The sequence below is a fragment of the Puntigrus tetrazona genome, chromosome 3 (genome assembly GCF_018831695.1).
Source record: "Puntigrus tetrazona isolate hp1 chromosome 3, ASM1883169v1, whole genome shotgun sequence".
Classification (NCBI taxonomy): domain Eukaryota; kingdom Metazoa; phylum Chordata; class Actinopteri; order Cypriniformes; family Cyprinidae; genus Puntigrus; species Puntigrus tetrazona.
Genome location: NC_056701.1, coordinates 23,371,905 through 23,392,187, shown reverse-complemented (window position 1 = coordinate 23,392,187; position 20,283 = coordinate 23,371,905). Strand labels below are relative to the sequence as shown.

The 20,283-nt window shown below is 37.9% G+C and overlaps 1 protein-coding gene across 1 annotated transcript; it reads right to left on the bottom strand.

The window, feature by feature from the left end:
* Positions 1-19,528, bottom strand: LOC122341358. The gene is made up of 32 exons (XM_043234706.1): positions 19,368-19,528; positions 18,989-19,159; positions 18,143-18,317; positions 17,852-18,049; positions 15,536-15,655; positions 15,295-15,428; positions 14,351-14,407; positions 14,214-14,262; positions 13,935-14,129; positions 13,699-13,838; positions 13,544-13,612; positions 12,604-12,731; positions 12,403-12,511; positions 11,943-12,017; positions 11,656-11,799; positions 11,420-11,496; positions 7,432-7,622; positions 7,079-7,183; positions 6,378-6,526; positions 6,234-6,281; positions 5,946-6,027; positions 4,761-4,801; positions 4,393-4,480; positions 4,078-4,124; positions 3,846-3,897; positions 3,484-3,536; positions 3,153-3,234; positions 2,466-2,536; positions 2,216-2,288; positions 1,909-1,943; positions 1,501-1,573; positions 1-1,347 (listed from the first exon to the last, which is right to left on the bottom strand). Exons 2-32 carry the CDS (start codon positions 19,148-19,150, stop codon positions 41-43), a joined length of 4,329 nt encoding a protein of 1,442 aa, XP_043090641.1. The 5' UTR covers positions 19,151-19,159; positions 19,368-19,528; the 3' UTR covers positions 1-40.
* Between the last annotated feature and the right edge of the window lie 755 nt (positions 19,529-20,283).

Genomic DNA, 20,283 nt, shown 5'->3' with positions numbered 1-20,283 from the left:
ATATAATAATAATATTTATTTATTTATAACCTCTATTAGATCACAGTATTGATTCCTCAATGACTGGCTCCTTCTTGACTAAGGAGTGAATTTGTGAATTTCCAATAAAATCAGGAATTAGATACCTATATTGAGGCAGTGTGTCTTGTGACTGTTTTTCCATCAGCTTCTTTAAAGACAAATCAATTGATTTTAGGGTCTCGTGTATGGTATTGAACTGATTTCCTAGAAATGTAAATAACTGCATCTGGTCTGTCCTCTCAGTCCCTTCAGAAACAACAGGGTCCTGCCATTCAGCAGAAGAACCACTGAAATTCATCTGAGGAGCTGCAGCTTCACCCGCTGCTTCATCTGCGATCCAATCAGGCTCCTCTATAGGAGATACTACAGGTCCTGTAGCTTCAGCAGGAGAATCACTAAAGTTCAGCTGATCTGTTGCTGCTTCATCTGTGGTCTGATTAGCCTCCTCTACGACAGAAGATACTGCAGGTTCTGTAGCATCAGCAGGAGAATCGTTGAAGTTAAGCTGAGATGCTGCTGGTTCATCTGTGGTCTGATCAGGCTCCTCTACAAGTGAAGATACTGCAGGTTCTGTAGCATCAACAGGAGAATCGTTGAAGTTAAGCTGAGCTGCTGCTGCTTCATCTGCTTCTTCATCTGTGATCTGATCTGCATCCTCTACGACAGAAGATACTGCAGGTTCTGTAGCATCAACAGGAGAATCGTTGAAGTTAAGCTGAGCTGCTGCTGGTTTATTTGTTTTCGTATTGGCCTCCTCTACAACAGAAGATACTGCAGGTTCTTTAACATCAGTAGGAGATTCACTGAAGTTCAGCTGATGTGCTGCTGCTTCATCTGTGGTCTGATCAGGCTCCTCTACAAGTGAAGATACTGCAGGTTCTGTAGCATCAGCAGGAGAATCGTTGAAGTCAAGCTGAGCTGCTGCTGCTTCACCTGCTTCATCTGTGATCTGATTAGCCTCCTCTACGACAGAAGATACTGCAGGTTCTGTAGCATCAACAGGAGAATCGCTGACGTTAAGCTGAGCTTCTGCTGGTTTATTTGTTGTCTTACTGGCCTCCTCTACAACAGAAGATACTGCAGGTTCTTTAACATCAGTAGGAGATTCACTAAAGTTCAGCTGATGTGCTGCTGCTTCATCTGGGGTCTGATCAGGCTCCTCTACAAATGAAGATACTACAGGTTCTGTAGCATCAGCAGGAGAATCGTTGAAGTCAAGCTGAGCTGCTGCTGCTTCATCTGCTTCTTCATCTGTGATCTGATCTGCATCCTCTACGACAGAAGATACTGCAGGTTCTGTAGCATCAGTGGAAGGTGATGGGGAATCTTGGTTTGGGGGTGGACAAAGAGATAATCACAAGAATATAGCACACGCAAACGCAAACAAGTTATACAATATTAGTTTAAATGTCACAATAAGAAATACAATAAAATAGCACAAAATATTATAATATATAGAAAATAAAAGAGTTAACTAACCTCTAGCACTGGCAGTAGATTCTACCGGTTCTACTGGTTCAGCTATAATCACAGATTCTCTCCTGTTCCGTGCCTACAAAGAAAGGATAAGATTAAAGCAATCCTTCATTAATGGAGGATATGTCGGCGCAGTAATTGAGTATATATCAGAAACTGATGGATAAGGTGAGACAGAAATTAGCTATTTGGGTAATTGTACATATGTAGTTATTTTTATATGACCAGTGTTAAGCTATATTAATAAAATAATTTTCATAATTTATTCTTATGTTATACTATAGAATATTAAGCAAAGCATACTAGTGTTATGGCATCCTGTCAATAACAATATACATGTATTTCCATTGATACATTATTATGCATATGCTAAACTCAACTCTACACAATAGGATAATACACACATCTCACCATTTTGACTCTTTCAGCAACAGATCCAGACTTATCTGAGGAGGTGATAAAAAACAAACACAAACCATTTTAAGGTCAATACAGATGACAACGTAAAATCCAGAAACGCTAAGAGAAAAAGCTCTTTGGCAATCTAGACGCAGGAACCTGGTCTAATATGTGCAAAACATCCTCAAGGAATTATAGTAGGCATCAGAGTACTGAACAACAGGTAATTAACAGTAGGTGGTGTGATATTGAGACAGAGATAACTAACAGTAGATCACTAACTAATGAATCTAAAATGCAAATGTTTATTCAAACTCACTCAGCTGGAATGCCTCCTCTTCAATTCGACACACGGGTATTTTCAAACTCTTGGAAAACTGTATTTTCTGGGCCTATATAAAATATAATGGTAGTGATTTTAAAACATCTCAGGGTGACATTAAAGTGGATTTGTAACTGACAGAATACAATCATTGTTATGAAGCTGAACTACAGCATATGAATATGGTTCATGTTTTATGGGGTCATGGGCTTATAACTTGTGCATTGGTACTGTATATACACAATACCTCTCTAGTTGACTCCCTCAGTGGTCTTGATTCTGCAGTTTCTGAAGCAACAGTGGGGAGTGCAGGTGAATCTTGGTTTGGGGAAGGACAAAGAGATAAATCATGAGAATGAAGATGAGTGACAGCACACACAAACAGGTCTGAAATGGTAATTTCACAGATTTTATATATATATATATATATATATATATATATATATATATATATATATATATATATATATATATATATATACTGTATATGTGTATATATATATATATATATATATATATATATATATATATATATATATATATATATTTTAGTATCACTCAGAAATTCAATTTCATAGATACTGGTAAGACCGATGGTTACTGTTCAACTCTAAATTGTTTATGTTTGATACTGTATTCCATGATTTAATTTTTCTTTTCCTTTCCTTTCCTTTCCTTTGTATTTTTTAAAACTTCATTTTTACCTGGTTTTCAATTATTATTTTGTTCCTTACCTTAGATCATTTCCTAGCTATTTCTAAAACCAAAAATATAAAGCCTGCAAATGTATCCTCAACCCTGTTATCATGCTCCTCGTCACAGAATGTAACCAAAGGTCTTCACAGTTCCACTAAAAAATATGGCATTTTAAAAATGATAAAGTTAAAAATAAAAAAAATATAATAATATATAGAAGGTAAAAGAGCTCACTAACCTCTAGTACTGGCAGGAAATTTTGCCGGTTCTGTTATGTTTTTATGGACTGGTCTAGCTAAAATGACAGATTCTCTCCTGTTCTGTGCCAAAAAAATGGATATGATTAAAGCAAACCTTCAGTTGTTAATAGAGGATATCTGGGTACAATAGATTGTTACATTACAGGAACCGAGGGAGAAGGTATATAATTTAGTTATTTGAAAGATTTTATTGTACATGTTATTTTTATGATTCCCTCAGAATGTCCTAAATGCTAAACTCAATTCTCAAAAATAGATTAATGCAAATACAATAATAATTTACAATCAATCAATACATGCATATCTCACCATTTTGACTCTTTCAGCAACAGACACAGACTCATCCGAAGAACTGTCTGTATCTGGTAGAAAACAAACATATTTAGGGTCAATGTACATGGGGTCAAAGAGAAAAAGCTTGTTGGTAATTTAGACTCTGCAACCAGGTTTATTATGTGCACAACATTCTCAAGCGAGTATAGTGGGAATCAGAGACTGGTAAGACCACTGTTTACTGTTGAACTATAAGTATTCTTATTCTAATGAGAAGCAATAAAAAGAAAGAAACCAAGGGTCTTCACAGTCTAAAAGAATATGGAATTGTAAAAATTATAAAGTTCAAAATAAGAGAAATAATATAATATATATGTAAAATATAAGAGCTTGCTAACCTTCAACAATGACAATATATTCTTGAGCTGAAATGACAGATTCTCTCCTGTTCTGTGCCAAAAAGAAAGGATAAGATTAAAACAATTTTTGTGTATTAATGGAGGATATGTAATCAGGTACATTTCGGTAATGAGGGAGAAGGTGAAAGTTAGTTATTTGGGTTAATTCAACAGTTCTCAATTACAGTGCTTGTGTAATAATTTACAGTTGATCGATACCTGCACATCTCACCTTTTTAACTCTTTCAGCAACAGATACAGACTCATCTGAAGAACTGTCTGTATGTGGTAGAAAACAAACATGAACTATAAACATTTTAGATGACAATATAGATGACCACACAAAAAACAGAAACACAAAAAGGCACTTTGGCAATCTAGAATCAGCAAATCGGCTCAACATTTGCTAAATGTTTTTAAGCAAGTATAGTGGGCATCAGAGAACTAAAGAACAGGTAATAAACAGCAGATGAGGTGACGTTCAGACAGAGACAACTAACAGTAGATCACTAATTAGTCTAAAATGCAAATCTTCATTCAACCTTACCCAGCTCTATTGTTTCCCCTTCAATTCCACACACAGTTTTTTTCAGACTCCTGGAGAACAATCTTTTACGGGATTCTGTCTGTGTCACCTATGGTACAAATAAATGGTATTGACTTTAAAACATTTTAGAATGATTATATGTTAATTGATCATTGTTTAAAGTATGAATATAAATGAATATATATATATATAGAAACAGGAAGCATTCTGAGACATTGCCTAGGACTGTGCATCTACACTGACTGATATAACCTGAAAAAAAACACTTTTTGACACTATTTGAGCTAAATAAACAACATTAATGATGTTTTCCCATTCAAAGCATGCCCACTAATAGTCAATAATTTATTAATACATGCACATCTCACCATTTTGAGCCTTACAGATACAGACTCATCTGAAGAATTGTCTGTGTAGAAAACATAAACCATTATTAGGGTCAATGTAGATGAAGAAATACAAGCAGAAACACGAACCATAAGAATAAAGCTCTTTGGCAATCAACGTGGCTTAATATGTGCAATTGTCCTTAAGTAAGTATAGTAAGGATCAGAGAACTGCAGAACAGGTAAAAAAAAGTAGATCAGAGTAGACAGAATCAGATCACTAATGGTAGATCACTAACTTATGAATCTGGGCCCATATTCACAAAACATTTTATCTTACCACTAAGAGTTATCCTATATAGCAGTAAAAGTTTTTAGCTAAAAGTAAAACTTAGCTAAAACTAACTTAAAATATTCCCACAAAGCTGCTGAGACAAACTTTTACTAAGGAGCAGAGTGAAATCTTGAAAATCTAAGAGTATGGGCGGGTATGCTATGGATGGGGTCAGCGCGCTTACTAACTACGTGCACTTTGATTGGCTGATAGGAGAGGGGAGGAGTCTCTGTCAGAAGTTTATTCACAAAAATATTGCAGAGGGCAATGTTATGTTGCCATATTCATATAAAGGTCTAAAATAACATTTGGAAAATTTCGAAATAAGTCGAAATAACCCTTTAAAAACCCTAAAGGTAATATCTTTTTAAAAGTGTGCAAACTTAAACATTTTTGATGATCGTTTCTGTCCAGTCCACTTGTTTTATAGTGTTCAACCACAGATGTTGTCTTTTTTGTCTGGCAGTGGAATCAGGTATGTGATCATATTCTTAATTTGAGGCTGATATTTTAAGCTCCTTATGTAGCCGAATCTGCATTGTTTTGAATAAGCCACCTCAGCCTTCCCTTTGTTTCCAGCTAGCTCTGTGAGATATTTGTGACATTGTTACATTTCATTGGCCTGGCCAACTCAGAAAAGATTACCAAAATTGACCCGTTTTTGACAGAGCTCCTGAGAAAGGAGCTGTAGAAACATATTGAGACGGTTTTTGTTACTTATACCACAAATATATATTCTTAAGGACATCAACGTCTAAAATAAAACTCCAAAAAGTTGTGCGATATGGGACTTTAAGATTTTCCTTTAAATCTGCAAGTTAAGAGCTACTTTTTACGTTAAAATGTTTTGTGAATACGGGCCCAGAAAAATGCAAATGTTGATTCAAACTCACCCGGCAGGTTTATTTCCTTTTCAATTCCAGGTGTTGTCAGAGTCTTGGAAAACAATCCTGTACTGGATTCTGTCTGTGTCCCCTATGGCAAAATAGTGGTAATAATGGTAGTGATTTCAAAACATTTCTCCATAACAATAATTAAATTGGTAATTGTAAAAAGTTATCTTTAGAGAGTTGAAACCTAATCCACAGAATACAATGTTATGAGGCTGATATACAACATTTGGTTTTATTTAAAGTCTATGGGCATATAACTTGTACTTTGGTTCTTTATATACAAAATACCTCTCTAACTGACTCCTTGTGTTGTCCAAACTCTGAAAGACTCCCACTCTAGGAGAAAAAGGGAAAGTTCATATAAATGAGGTTCACATGTGTTCATAAAAATGTCAAATAAGTTCAGAACTTACACTAAAACCGTGTACATACTTGTATGAGTTTCTGTAATCTAACTTGAAGGCCATGTGATGACTTGTAATAGATGCTATCCTTCCACTTCTTATAATGCCCTTTTCCTGCGAACTTCTCAAACTGTGCGGGAGTAAACCATTTCTCTTTACATGAAATACACTCCTCTCCTGAAGACGGAGAAGAAAAAGAATCATACATAACATGAATGGGTGCACATATTTAAAATAACAAATGCTGCTTTTACTAGACACACTTTTTTTATACATACATAAAATTTTTAAATTGTTAATTATTTGCTTTATATATACTATGGTCCTGTGCACATAATTTAAAAGCACAGCTTTGTGAGAGAAAAGTATTTATAACATTTTAAATATGGATTTTTGTTCTCACAAAAATGCATCAAATCACTGTAAAAGACCTTAAACAGAGTGATTCAAATTTTATTATGGATGCATGGACTTTATTCTACTTTTGGACTGTTGAAAAGAAACACAGACTTATTCCAACAAAAATGCTTACAGTAATATTACAGTCCCTCTTGGTGTAATGGTCAAGCGTCCCAATACTTACATAAAGTGTGTGCATGTATTTATTAATAAAGTGACACTCTACATTAGTTCATTAATCTAATTTCAACCTGATTTTGAAAAACTACATCTGTCATTTTTTTCACCATGTGAAAAATAAATCAAACAAATAATCCTCCCAAAACTTGCCATTGTCATATTTTATTCTGTACAGACATCCTGCCATTTTTCCACAATGGACAGCCATCTGGTCCTTGTTTCTGGCCTCTTGAAAGACATCTGTTAGGTCTGCCACTAGGGTAAGGACATAATCATAGAGAAACAGACCAGAAGTATTCTTCAGATCAATGAAAAAAGGCATTTCTAGGAGATGCTCACATTATTGGATTTGCTAATGCACCTCAGCTTACTTTATTTTTATCTAATTGATTTCAATGCTGTCCATTATCTTAACACAGTTTGAGAAGCTTATTAAAAACATGAATGATCTAAGGATCAGTGACTGTTTCAAAAATCTAAATAAAATGTCATTTTATGCTTACCCGAAAGCCTAGAGTTTCTACATCGGGCTATTTTCTTCTTGTTACCATTTTGTTGATTCTTCTTTCTTTTTACCCCTTGTGTTCCTTTTATTTTTTCCGTCTCCTCAATCCAGTCAGATTCTGATGAGCTTCTCCCATCCTTCTTTGAATCTGGAAATGATTCATCATCCATCCTGCCACAGCCATTGATTCTGTCAGTGATTTTTAGTGATCAGACGCCTCTGATCATAAACACTTGCTATGTGGTAAACATCAAAATATATATAACTAAATATACACAAAAACTGTCCTTATCTTAAAACGAGAACTGCTACCAAAACTAAGAAGTGTTCCGACATTTAGTTTGTTCTTTGGTGAACACATCACAGCAGCTGGATTATTAGATGTTTGGCTGCTTTTACTTTAAGAGCTGACGCTTCTCAATGTACACGCATGCTTGTAGTTTCATTTATGCTTTATTATGAAATGATACATAATATTTTTCATGCAACTGAAGAGCATGTGCTACGAGCACAGTATAACTTTTTTCTTTTTTACTGACATATGGTCTGACGATATTTCATCTGACCACAGTTCAGTACTTCTACTGAAATACTGAAATATTTCTTACTTCAGTAATGGCGGCGATTGTTCTAGCGGTAAGCTCAGGAAATTAGTGATCGGAGTAATGAATAATTGTTGTGTTGTAAGTTTGATTTTAGTTGTTTAGAGTGTATAGTGTAACTTTGTATTAATGTCCCCATTTTCTTATAAATCTTCTAGGCTGTGTTGGAAGAGGAAAACGAGGAGATGCGATGATTTTACTTAAAACACGCCTCCCGGGTTTTGCAGTGATTGGTGCAAGATGCCTTGGGAGTAACTCCAGTGATGAAAACCTCAAGATTATTGTAAGTGATTCGGATTTGTGATTGACATGTTTGTCTACTTGCTCACTGGACGAATTTTATACTGTTTACACTGTATAGCACTGACAACATAACACGCCTGTTACCAATTTAATGACTACTGTGACAAGGGTCCCGAATGGAGAATCAGCGTCGCCCCGGAAAACAACGAGGAGCACCTGTCCGCAGCTCATCTAGAGCCCGAGGCATGCTACAAGGAGAGCCTTGACTCCATGAGGCTAAGCACTAATGCCAATTCTCACCGATCAGCCCGCTCACAGAGGAGCACAGCACGGACTCACTGCACCGGACCACATATTTGAATTACCACTATTTCTTAGCACCACTTGAGCTCTCCTTGATTTTTTTTTCACTTTGTGACGCTACTTTATACACATATAAATATAACTATGCATGTGTTATTTCTTGAATGATACAAGTGTAAGAAATAGGCAACCCAGCAAAATGATTTTAAAGCTCACTGAGGCTGTCTCTCTCTTGTATGTTAGGTAAGGTCTTTGTGTGTGTAGCCTATATAACAGGATTCCTCAAATCCTAATGGAGATCCAATGCACCGCAGAGTTTAGCTCCAACCCTGATAAAACTCACTACCTGTGATTTTCTAATGATCCCGAAGACACTGATTAGCATGCTTAGGTGTGTTTGATTAGGGTTAAAGCTAAACTCTGCAGGAAAATGGATCTTGGGGGCCAGATTTGAGGATCACTGCTATATAACAAACATACAACATTCACCTGGTAATAAGTGTCTCTCATAAATTATATATAAAATTCCTTTTGATTGAAAAGGTTTATCACATTTGATCAAATAATACGCGATACTGATATTTTTACTTATTTAAATAATACATAGATAATACATTTATACAATTATCTGTCCCCTCCCATTTCCTGTTTTTAGCGAAAGCTGACATCCGGTTTAGTGGCAGCCACTTCCTGCTGACAGCTGCCGATTTTTCTTCTTTAATGTTTTAATGAAGTTGTATTGAAAGTAACTTTTACTCTAGTCTTTACTACTTTATTAAAATTAAGCTAAACAAAAAGGCAAAGTTTGCTTTCAGAAGCCGTCACGTCTCTCGCCTGGTGACTCGGTCGGACAACAACAAATGTCGGGAAACGACACCTCTGGCCGGTCACAGATACCACACGGACGATTGAGTATAAAGACGGCAGAAATAACTTGATGTAGACTATTCTGGTTAAACGGCACGCTTTTCCTATCAGAGGGGAACGACTGTTTCCGCGCGCCGACTCCGCCCACTCAGCTATGACGCGACACAGGCCCGGGCAAGAAAAATAAATCTGTTAAAAAAAACAACTCAGAAATTATGAGAACGTTGTTTACAAAAACTCAAATGAAATGCAAATACTTTCTTTCCAAACACTTTAATTACGGAGAACTTGTCAATTCTACGCATGTTAGGAAATTAATTATTTTTGTACACAATTCCCGGTCGCACCACGTGATATTTTAAGGCTAATAGATTCAAATATATATATTTACAATCACTTAACTTAACATTTTATTATGAATGTGTGTGTACCCGACATTCTTAATGTTTGAACAACTGCAATACATGTTATCCTTAGCCTATGCATCCTTCAGGCTACCTTGTCATTGTAGCCAAAAAGTGTTATTGTTTAATTAATTAATAGCAATAAACCCATATGTTTTCGAAACGCTTGTTTTAGGAAAAGTGCAAGTAAAAAAGACTATCTTTTGTAAAACGTGATGGCTAATTCGAAAGCGAAAGCGTTAGAGACCGGTTTATAACGCCGAACGAGGAACGAGCTTAAAGCGAGATGTCTTCAGTTACACGCATTCAAATACTACTCTTTAACAGCAATAATCATAACCTCGGTTGTTACCTCAAACAGCGGTGTATTCTGAATTATCGTCCGGCTGATAGTAGACAGAAACCGGGAGGAGCGCGAGCAGGGCGCGCGCGCACGACTGGGGAGGATGCGCGAGGTGTCTTCGCTTCAGCTGGCATTTTAATCATCATTTATCATCACAATGCTTCAAATAAACCTTAAATGAACCACAAGGCCTATTTTTTATTTATACATTGAGCTCCAGTAAGAGAGGCGGGATGTTCCATACCATTTCTTTTGCTGAAAACTATTGAAGTATGTTGATAAACAAACACTTGCAGGTTTAAGTAAATAAATGGTGACTTTAAATTTAAATTAAACTTTAAATTTGGGTAAAGTATTATTATATATATAAAATACAAATGGCTACAAAACTAAAATAAAATACACAAAAATACCTAAAACAAAATATAATAATAAACATAAGAAACACAATTTTAAATTAAGGTATTTATTTATATGTAATGTATATCTGTATGTACAATATTAATAATTATAAAAAAAACCATGCAGAATAATAAACAACAAATGATTCAAACAACAAAATGCTGCAACACATATTTTTTTTTTGCGCTATAGGTTTGTTAAAAAAAAAATTATTTATCTCAGGTTAAAACACAAAGCCACAAATAAATTAAAAAATATAAATTTTTAGAATAATTTTCCCCAAAAAAGAAGAAAAGAATACAAATATCTGGCTCTGTAGTGCTTTTAATGCTATGTATTTGGTGGTGGGACGGGCTGTTTATCAAAGAATGGAAAATGAAGCAGGTCAGAAAGTGTGATCAGATTGTTAAGGAATCTATTTAAAACAATTATTGTTCTTGCGGTTACAGAAATGGCACCCTTTTCCTTTAAGGTACCTGAACAATGACAGTGATGCTCCATTTCTACATGGAGCAGAAGAACAAGTTAATAGTAGCAGATCTTTATACTGTCATAATCAAAAATACCAGAAGTATAATGTTGGGAAAGACTTAATCCCACACTGCATTTGAAATATTTCATTACAAAAAAACATATAGTGTTGAACAGAACAAAAGTCCTGTACTGCATCCATCCCTCTTCCAATATGCTTATTCTTTGCAGGACTGCAAAATTAATGCAAATTGTACATATATATACATCAAAATGAGATCTAATGAATATTCATAATTACTATCAGATCTCAACTGTATCTTTGAGAGGATTGTAAAAGAGAGCTGTCACTGAATACTGAAGATTTTCCTGAACTCTTCCTCAAATATTTGCTTCAGGCTGGCACCCATTCGGCCAAAGTCATTGTCCTTTAAAAAGCAACGAAATACAAATAAATCTGTCAAAAAAACTAATGTCATGTATGTCTCCACGTATAAGATTGCAAAACAACTTCATTTCAACAAGCCATTGATCTGTCATTTGATTATTTATTTATTTATTATGTAAGATGTTTCAGTGACTCTTACCTTATTGAACTTGCTGCAGTTGCTGAAAATGAGTCGAAAGTCAGAGACGAACGCTTCTATCGTCCGATACTCGCCACTTTCCAACTTCTGCTTTATTCTGTCCAGCCACATCGGCTGAGTTATGAACTCAGAGTATCTGGGCACCTGGAAGTCATTTTATATTGTGTTTAATGCATTAGAAATGTCAAGTTGACTACTTAACCATAACCCAAACTATTTAAGTTACACTAAAGCATGAAAAGAGTATAATTCTGAAGCTGAGTCACATGAAAAAGAGTCAATCTCACCGTTGGTCGTGGGTCCTCAACAAACACCTTCTGGATGTCCTGTCTGTACACACATAACAGGAGGTAGTGGCAGTGCTAAAGATGACAAACAACACACATATCTACTGTTAGGACCATAAATAATTCCTTTGTATTTAAACCTGCTTATCAGCCTATGTACGCAGCACTTTAAGGCACTGATTGTCTTACAAATGTTTTTATATTCAATATTAAAAATGCTATATTTATGTGTGAGTGCGTACCTGGTATTTACCACCTTATGGTGATCAAATGTCCTCACAAGGATAGTAATACCAGTAAATCATGACCTTGTGGGGACATTTTTTTGATCCCCGTGAAGAAAACAAGCTTATAAATCATACAGAATGGAGTGTATTGAAAATAGAAATTGAAATGTACAGCTTAAAAACCATCACTCTTATGGAGTCCCCACAAAAAATGGAAACCTGTCTGTGTTTACCAATATGTGTTGAGAGATTGGGGCGTCGAAAGCTTCTTGTTCAGACACGTTACTGGAGTCACGCCATTGCTGGCTGTTTCTGAACACGCAGAAGGTACAAATCCATTCCCTACAAGCAAACACACACATATACAGGATGAATGTACAACACGTGTCGTATACTTGCTGAGTGAATGATTTCTATGTGTGTGTCTCTCTCACCCAGATGAGTCTTCAGGTACAGCAGGTAGGTGACAGTCTGAATGAAAAGCTCGTGGACACTCGTCACAACACACGAGATCTCCCATAGAGCGACACACATAACACTCATCATCATTGTTCTGGGCCATCTAGTCAGACAACATCACATTTCATCATCATCACAGAAATAAGCTTAAATGCATTGGGGGTAACGCATTAGAAGTAACACGAGAAGGAAATATCTAAGTTACTTTTTTTAAATAATTAATGCAAGTTTCCCATGTATTGACTGCCATGCTGAGAGAAATCGGAGGGTAAGTGCTGAGGCGTTGCGTTTGAACATGTTAATGTAGTTCTTAAATAAATATGAACATGTATTTACTGATCTCAACTGTACACAAAGGGATAATAAAATAATAAAAACAATAAAATGCAAATTCAGAATATTATACAAACCTACGATACGAGTCAGCAATATTTTGCAAAAATGACACATTTGTATTTCATTTTTGTTATTGCTGAATAGTGTTGTACATCATATTCTTCATGCTATTTGTATGAACTGCACCCTACTGTACAGACACGCATTTACATTTCCTTCAGCCTGATTTAACTTTTGTTGTGAAAGAGCTTTTACATTTGTAAAAGAATACAGTTTTTATATTTAAAACAAACAAGCAAACCCTGGCTTAAAATATACCCAGATTTAAAATATAGGCAGTAGCACAATATTGAAATGCATTGCTTTTAAAAATGTAATTTTCCACAGTACTGTCCAAATCTATGTGAGTTTCTTTTTACTGTTGAACACAAAAGAAGATTTTTTCGCACTAATATAAATAACTACAATAATTACGTCAACTGTTTGGTTAACTGTTGGTAACAGTCTTAAAAATATCCTCTTCTCTGTTCTCATAATCATAAAAAATGATTAAATATTTCAGATTAAGATGTTTCTTACCATATCTTCCTTTCGAATACTGCATTTCACACATACACACAGAAGTGAATGGATGCACAAGATGTCTTTCTAGAAATAACAAGAAAACAAACAATGAATAAAGAAACAAATAAATAAATACTCGTGCTTTTTGTAGGCACTCTCCTATTTGGTACCTGGAGTAAAAAGTTGAGTGTTTTTCCATGGCACAGTATGTCTTTCTTCCAGTGTCCATCAGTGAGAGTCGGCTCCTGCTTTACAAATTCCTCCGGAGTGAACCATCTTTCCTCAGTACGTATACACTTCCCACGATACCCTGCAGCACAAACGTAAACATAAACACTTCCCACTCAAACCTTTTATGCAGACAAAACAAACTGAGTTCTGCACAAAAATCAGTGCAAAAACGTACCTGACGCAAACCTGTTTTTGTACAGAGTCCCAGTAAGTGAAGCACAGGTGACCGGTAAAGAGGGAGCCTGAAAAACAGACAGATCTGACATGTCTTCTTCTTCAACTCTCTCTCTTAACTCTGTTCCTCCTCTTCTCCCTCCCTGCTCCTGGAAATCATCATCATCACTTTCCTCCCTTGAACCAGAGCTCGTATCTAAATATTGAGGAATAAAACACATTACTGCATTCAGACAGACAGCAGAGAGCGTGTGAACGAGTGAAGATGACGGGTCCTCACCTGCACCGGAGCTCTCAGATGAGCTGACAGGAAACCTCCCATTCGTGTTCTGTAGGAAGTAACAAAGTGACTAATGAATGTCAAATGAAAACAGGGGGAACGCAAAACCTGACATTGCGCATAGAGTGACAGCGTACTGTTTGGACACATGTTCTCGTTCTTCTCTCCATCGGTGGACACCGAAGATGCTCCTCCTGAAAAAGGATAAAGAAAGTGAAACACTTGTATACGAGCGGTCTCTTTAATGTAACTATACATTGGTATTTTAACTGAATGTATTTAATGCAGCTATTTATTTGATTTCATACAAAAATATGTTCTGTACTTCTGTTGCATCTGTAATTCCTGCTAAATTGTGAGCTGTACAATCCAACATTTTTTCAAACAAGACAAATGTGCAAGTTTTCATTCATAACAGTAGTTGTACCAATTAAGCAGTAAAATAAAAATGCCATTAAAAAGTGCATGCAAATTAGATATTTATGTTCATGCAGATATTGTACATTAGGAATGCACTAAAAACGAAATTTTGCCAAATAAATACATCAACCTGATAATGTATTGACTAAATACACAATTGTCACGATGGCAATCTACATGTTTTGTTGACTCTGAACTTTAATTTAAAAAATGTCTGTTCCCCACTCTTTGTTCCCTTGTTCCCTCAGAGTCAAGTTCTAGTTTTTCTTAGTTATCATTCATCCTTGCTGTTTTTAGCATTAGTAGACCACTGCCCATGTTTTGGACCCCACTTGGATTATTACTTGTGTACCTGGATTATCTCTCTCGATTTTGCCCTGTTGGATTACGTTTGCCATTGACTGACCCTTGCTTGTTCCCTGGACTATTCTTGTGTCTTGCTCATGCCATACCTGTATACTGCTGTATATTGCTCGACCCTGACTGTATTTTGACCACATTTGTTGAAATAAAGTTTTCAAATGGATTCGCACGCCTCTCGTCTTGCCAGTATTTGTGCAGCATAAAATAAGTGTACAAAACCCAAGCACAATTTGCGAATGCTTCTTTTGAAAAAAGATCCAGAGAATCCCAACAATCTGTAAGCGCTTGCATTATTTACTTCGATGAGTTTCTTAAGCGGCGTGTTTCTGCAGCGGATGCTGACTTTCCAGTTTTTGCACTTTTCCTTCCCTGCAAACTTCTCAAAGTCATTTGGGGTGAACCAGAGTCCCTGGGACAAGATACACTCTTCCCCTGCAGGAGAAAAAGACGGGATGCATTCAGACCCATAATAAAGAATGGCAAATACATACTATAATAAAATAAATAATAATTGCACTAAAAACTCAGTGATGGTGAACCTCTGGGCAGTTTCTCCCGATAGAGAGTGCCTTCTTTATCCCCACAGGTTACAGGCAGCTGAGTTTTATAAATAGGCCATGTCCAAATTTCTTGCTTGTCACCTTTCTTCACAGGAGATGCTGAGAAAGAGAGAGAAGAGAGTGAACAGGAGAGAGTGAATACGTCAGGCACCAGGAAACAGAGTGCAAGTGTTAGTTAGTAGTAGCGATACTAGTATAGTTTTTAACATTTTGAGTAATTTAGTTTATAATTTAGTAATTTAGCAAACTTTCCAATTTGTTCTCATTTTTAGTTATTTTAGTACATCAAGAACAAATGAAAATATGAAAGTAAGTTTACTCTGCAACTCTGCAAAAATAAAATGGTTTATAACATATTTTAGATTGTTTAGTTAAGGTTTCCCCTTCTAGGATCGCCACCTTAACGTGGTGGAGGGGTTTGAGTGCCTGAATGTCCCTAGGAGCTAGGTTGTCCGGGGCTATATGCTCCTGATAGGGTCTCCCAAGGCAAACAGGTCCTAGGTGACAAGCCAGACAAAGAGTGGTCCACCCCACCCCTTATGGATAACAATAATAATAGAGTCGCGACGTTTGGTTTTAGGGACATGGAACATCACCTCTCTGGGGGGGAAAGAGCCTGAGTTGTTGCGGGAGGTAGAGAGATACCGGCTAGAGATAGTCGGGCTCACCTCCACGCACACCTTGGGCTCTGAAACCCATCTCCTCGAAAGGGGCTGGACTCTTCACTACTCTGGTGTTGCCTGCAGGTGGTGGGCTGGTGTGGGCTTGCTCATAGCCCCCCAGTTTAGCCGCCATGTGTCGCCTCCCTGCGACTCCAGGTTGGGGGAAGGACTCTCACTGTCATTTGTGCCTACGGGCCGAATGGCAGCGTAGAGTACCCGGACTTCTTGGAGTCCTTGGGAGGGGTGCTGGAAAGTGCTCCAACCAGGGACTGAGGGACTTCACCGCTCACGTTGGTGATGCTATCGACATCTGGAGGGGTGTGATTGGGAGGAACGGCCCCCCGATCTAAACCAGAGTGGTGTTCTGTTGTTGGAATTCTGTCCTAGTCACGGTCTGTCCATAACGAACACCATGTTCCAGCATAAGGGTGTCCACTAGTACATGTCGATGATCGACTTTGTGGTTGTATCATCTGATGATCTGATCTGTCTTGGCGGCAACCCCAGAAACCCGGTGGTGGACACCGGAAGTAAGGGATGCAGTCAAGCTGAAGAAGGAGTCCTATTGGGCCTGGTTGGCTCGTGGGACTCCTGAGGCAGCTGACAGATACCGGTGGGCTAAGCTGACCGCTGCCCGGGTGGTTGTGCAGGCAAAAACTCGGGTCTGGGAGGAGTTTGGGGAGACCATGGAAAAAGACGGCCTCAAAGAGGTTCTGGCAAACCATCCGACACCTCAGAAAAGGGAAGCAGTGCCCTTCCAGCACCGTATACAGTGCTGGTGGGAACCTGCTAACCTCGACTGGGGATATTATAGGGCAGTGGAAGGAATACTTTGAGGATCTCCTCAATCCCGCCACTGTGACCAGCTCTATACCCTCTTCAGGATACTGGAGGGTTCCTGGGAGTTTGCCCAACCAGTCCACATGTGTTTTGTGGATTTGGAGAAGGCATTCGACCGGGTTCCTCGTGGTGTCCTGTGGGGGGTGCTCTGGGAATACGGGGTAAGGGGCCCATTGTTAAGGGCTGTCCGGTCCCTGTATGATCAGAGCATGAGCTTGGTTCACATTGCCGGTATTAAGTCAGACTTGTTCCCAGTGCATGTTGGACTCCAACAGGGCTGCCCTTTGTCACCGGTCCTGTTCATTCTTTTTATGGACGGGATTTCTAGGCGCAACCGGAGGGGGTCCGGTTTGGTGACCACAGGATAGCGTCTCTGCTTTTTGTGTGCTTTTTGCGTCTCTTCCTCCACCTCTCAGAGAGGCCAGCTGAGGTGGCTCGGGCATCTGTTCCCGATGCCTCCCAGACGCTTCCCAATGGAGGTGTTACGGGCATGTCCCACCAAGAGGAGGCCCCCGGGGAAGACCTAGGACATGCTGGAGGGACTATGTCTCTTGGCTGGCCTGGCAGCGCTTTGGTATTCCCCCGGAAGAGCTGGACGAAGTGTCTGGGGAGAGGGAAGTCTGGGCGTCCCTGCTTAGACTGTTGCCCCCGCGACCCGGGCCCCGGATAAGCGGTAGTAAATGGATCGATGGATGGATAGTTAAGGTTTACTTTATTATAAGCAAAAAAATATTTTGTTTTAGTGCTATTTAAGCCAAAGAGAAACTAGACCCTCTGAAGTTCAGGGACTCACAGAACGAGGGTTTTTTGTCCGGTTTCTTTCGCTTGGGTGTGGACGCAGAGGAAGGACCAGGATCATCACTATTCTCACTACTTCTATCATCTTTACTTCTCCTTCTTTTGTAGCTCTTCTCCTTTCCTTTTTCTGCCTTTCTTTCACACTCCTCCGCTGTCTCGATATCCGGAGGTTTCTCATAGAGTTTGAAAGTGCCTGGGGCAAAGGAAGAGTAAAAAGATATGTATATGAACATATTCTTGATCTATTATAGTAAAGTTGCTGATAATAGTAAAAAAAAACACTAACCGTCCTGCAGACTGTTTCTGAGGATGCGTAGTGTTGGATACAGCTGCAGGATATGATCTTCAAACACACAGCGCCAGAACCGATGTATATACTCAGATCTGTTTTTCTCCACCCAGTCCAGAACCTCATAGAAGCCCTTCTCCTTTTGCTTACGAGAACGCATCTTTTTCACACTCTACAGACAAGAACAGAGAGAAAGACATGAAGGAAGATGATCAGCAACCATGATTACAAAAAAAAATCTGATTTACTTTCTATTCCTCCAATAACCTGAAATTTTTTTTATCACTGTTTCCACAAAAATATTAAACAGTTAAATATTAACAGTTTTTCTTAATTGACTAGAAAATCAACATATTAGAATGCTTTCCGAAAGAGCTGAAGACTTCTAAAAATGAAGCTTTATTATTACAGACATAAATTACATTTTTTAAATTTTAATAATAGTTATGATATAATATATATGTAATAAGATCACAATATTACTCTTTTATAACCATTACAGGCAGCCTTTGTGTATTTTTGGTGTATATAAACAACACAGAGAAGCCACAGCTTTTGTAAAGATGCTATATACAGCACGTTGGAAATTTGGTATTGCTATTGCTCACATTAGGGTGCAATGGCCAATAACTATGGTGCAAATGATAAAAAAAAAAATTCAATATAAATAAAATAAAATATATTGTCTTTACCAAGTTACTTTGTGGTAGAACTTTTTGTTTAGTTTCAGAAATAGAGTTACTATATAAGAGTTACAGCTAGCCAGATAAACCTCTAAAACGAAAGTAAAATACACAGGGTGGGTGAGAGAGAGTGTGCATGTAAAGGTGGGCGTGTTTCTACCTCGTAAAGTTTCTCCGGCACCAGATCGTGGTCTCGCAGCTGAGTGAGAAGTCTGTGCGGTTCTTCTAAGCACGAAATCTCTGTCTTTTTCCGGTGGAAGAAAGGCAGCAACTCTTCATTCGTTAGAAAGTCTAACGGGTCCATTTGGGTGCCGACTCCCATTAATTCGATCTATAGCGGGGAATAAAATCATTTCGGTCACTTTACAGATGCCATGCTTAATAACGCGCGATGCAACGCGTACAGTTCCGTGTCAAAAGCATAATTATAAAGCAACGTCTCACACTCTTGTACCGACCGGATAGGCCAGATGTTACAGTACGCATATTTCGCTTGCATTAAACGCAACAGCCGCACGCTTTCTCGGTCTCTTGCGTACCTGTCACCGCCCGAGCCGTTTCAACAGGTCTGTGTATTTGACACGAAGAGTGGTGAAACAGAAAGGTCTCTTTCCAAATCTCCCGCCTAGATGTATGGGACAATCTGCCTCATAAAGACAGAAGAGTACGGAAGTGATGTAGGGAAAGCGAATGTTGACCTGTTGCAGGGCTGGAGTTCCGCTAACCGGGTCATTCGGGCGCAACGACAACAAAGCGCCGTCGGGACATTAAAATAAATAACAACAATAATCATTTAATTCATGCAAAAATGATCTGTCTTGAGATCGATCCTTTGCGCTCAATTTGTGCGGAGATTGTTTCTGGCTTTATTTAAGTTTAATGCACGACCACGTTAACATTTAAAGTATGCAGCAAAAATCAGCTACTCTGATCAAGTTTGCCATTTTTGTAGAAAGCATAAATTTTTTCAGTGAAATGTGTTTCACTAACTATCAATGCCACGTGTCTTAATGAATACAGGGTGTCCGTGTGAGAGGTCCTTAAGATTTGCTTATGCTCCCATTAAAAGAGCCCTGTAGGCTATTTCATTTTATGATGAACTCTTTGTTTCGTTTATCGCGTGCTTTGTTTGTGTTTATTTTTTCCACAGTAATGAAAACATCTTTCATAATGACAGCATATTGTGATACGGTAGTCTGCAGCATCGCGCATACCTCGTATTAAACAAATCTAGTCAGAGTAAACCAAAAGCGCATTATAGCACATGAATGCTATATTGCTACGCAGTGAGCGGCACCGAATATAGGGATTTAAACTAAACACCTAAGAAGTAAGTCTGAACACAGATAATTAAAAAAAAAAAAAACTGCTAATTATTATTGTTGTACTTTATTAACAAATTATTAATGTTAACAACATCAAGCATGACATGAATGAAGAAATTATTTAGATTTT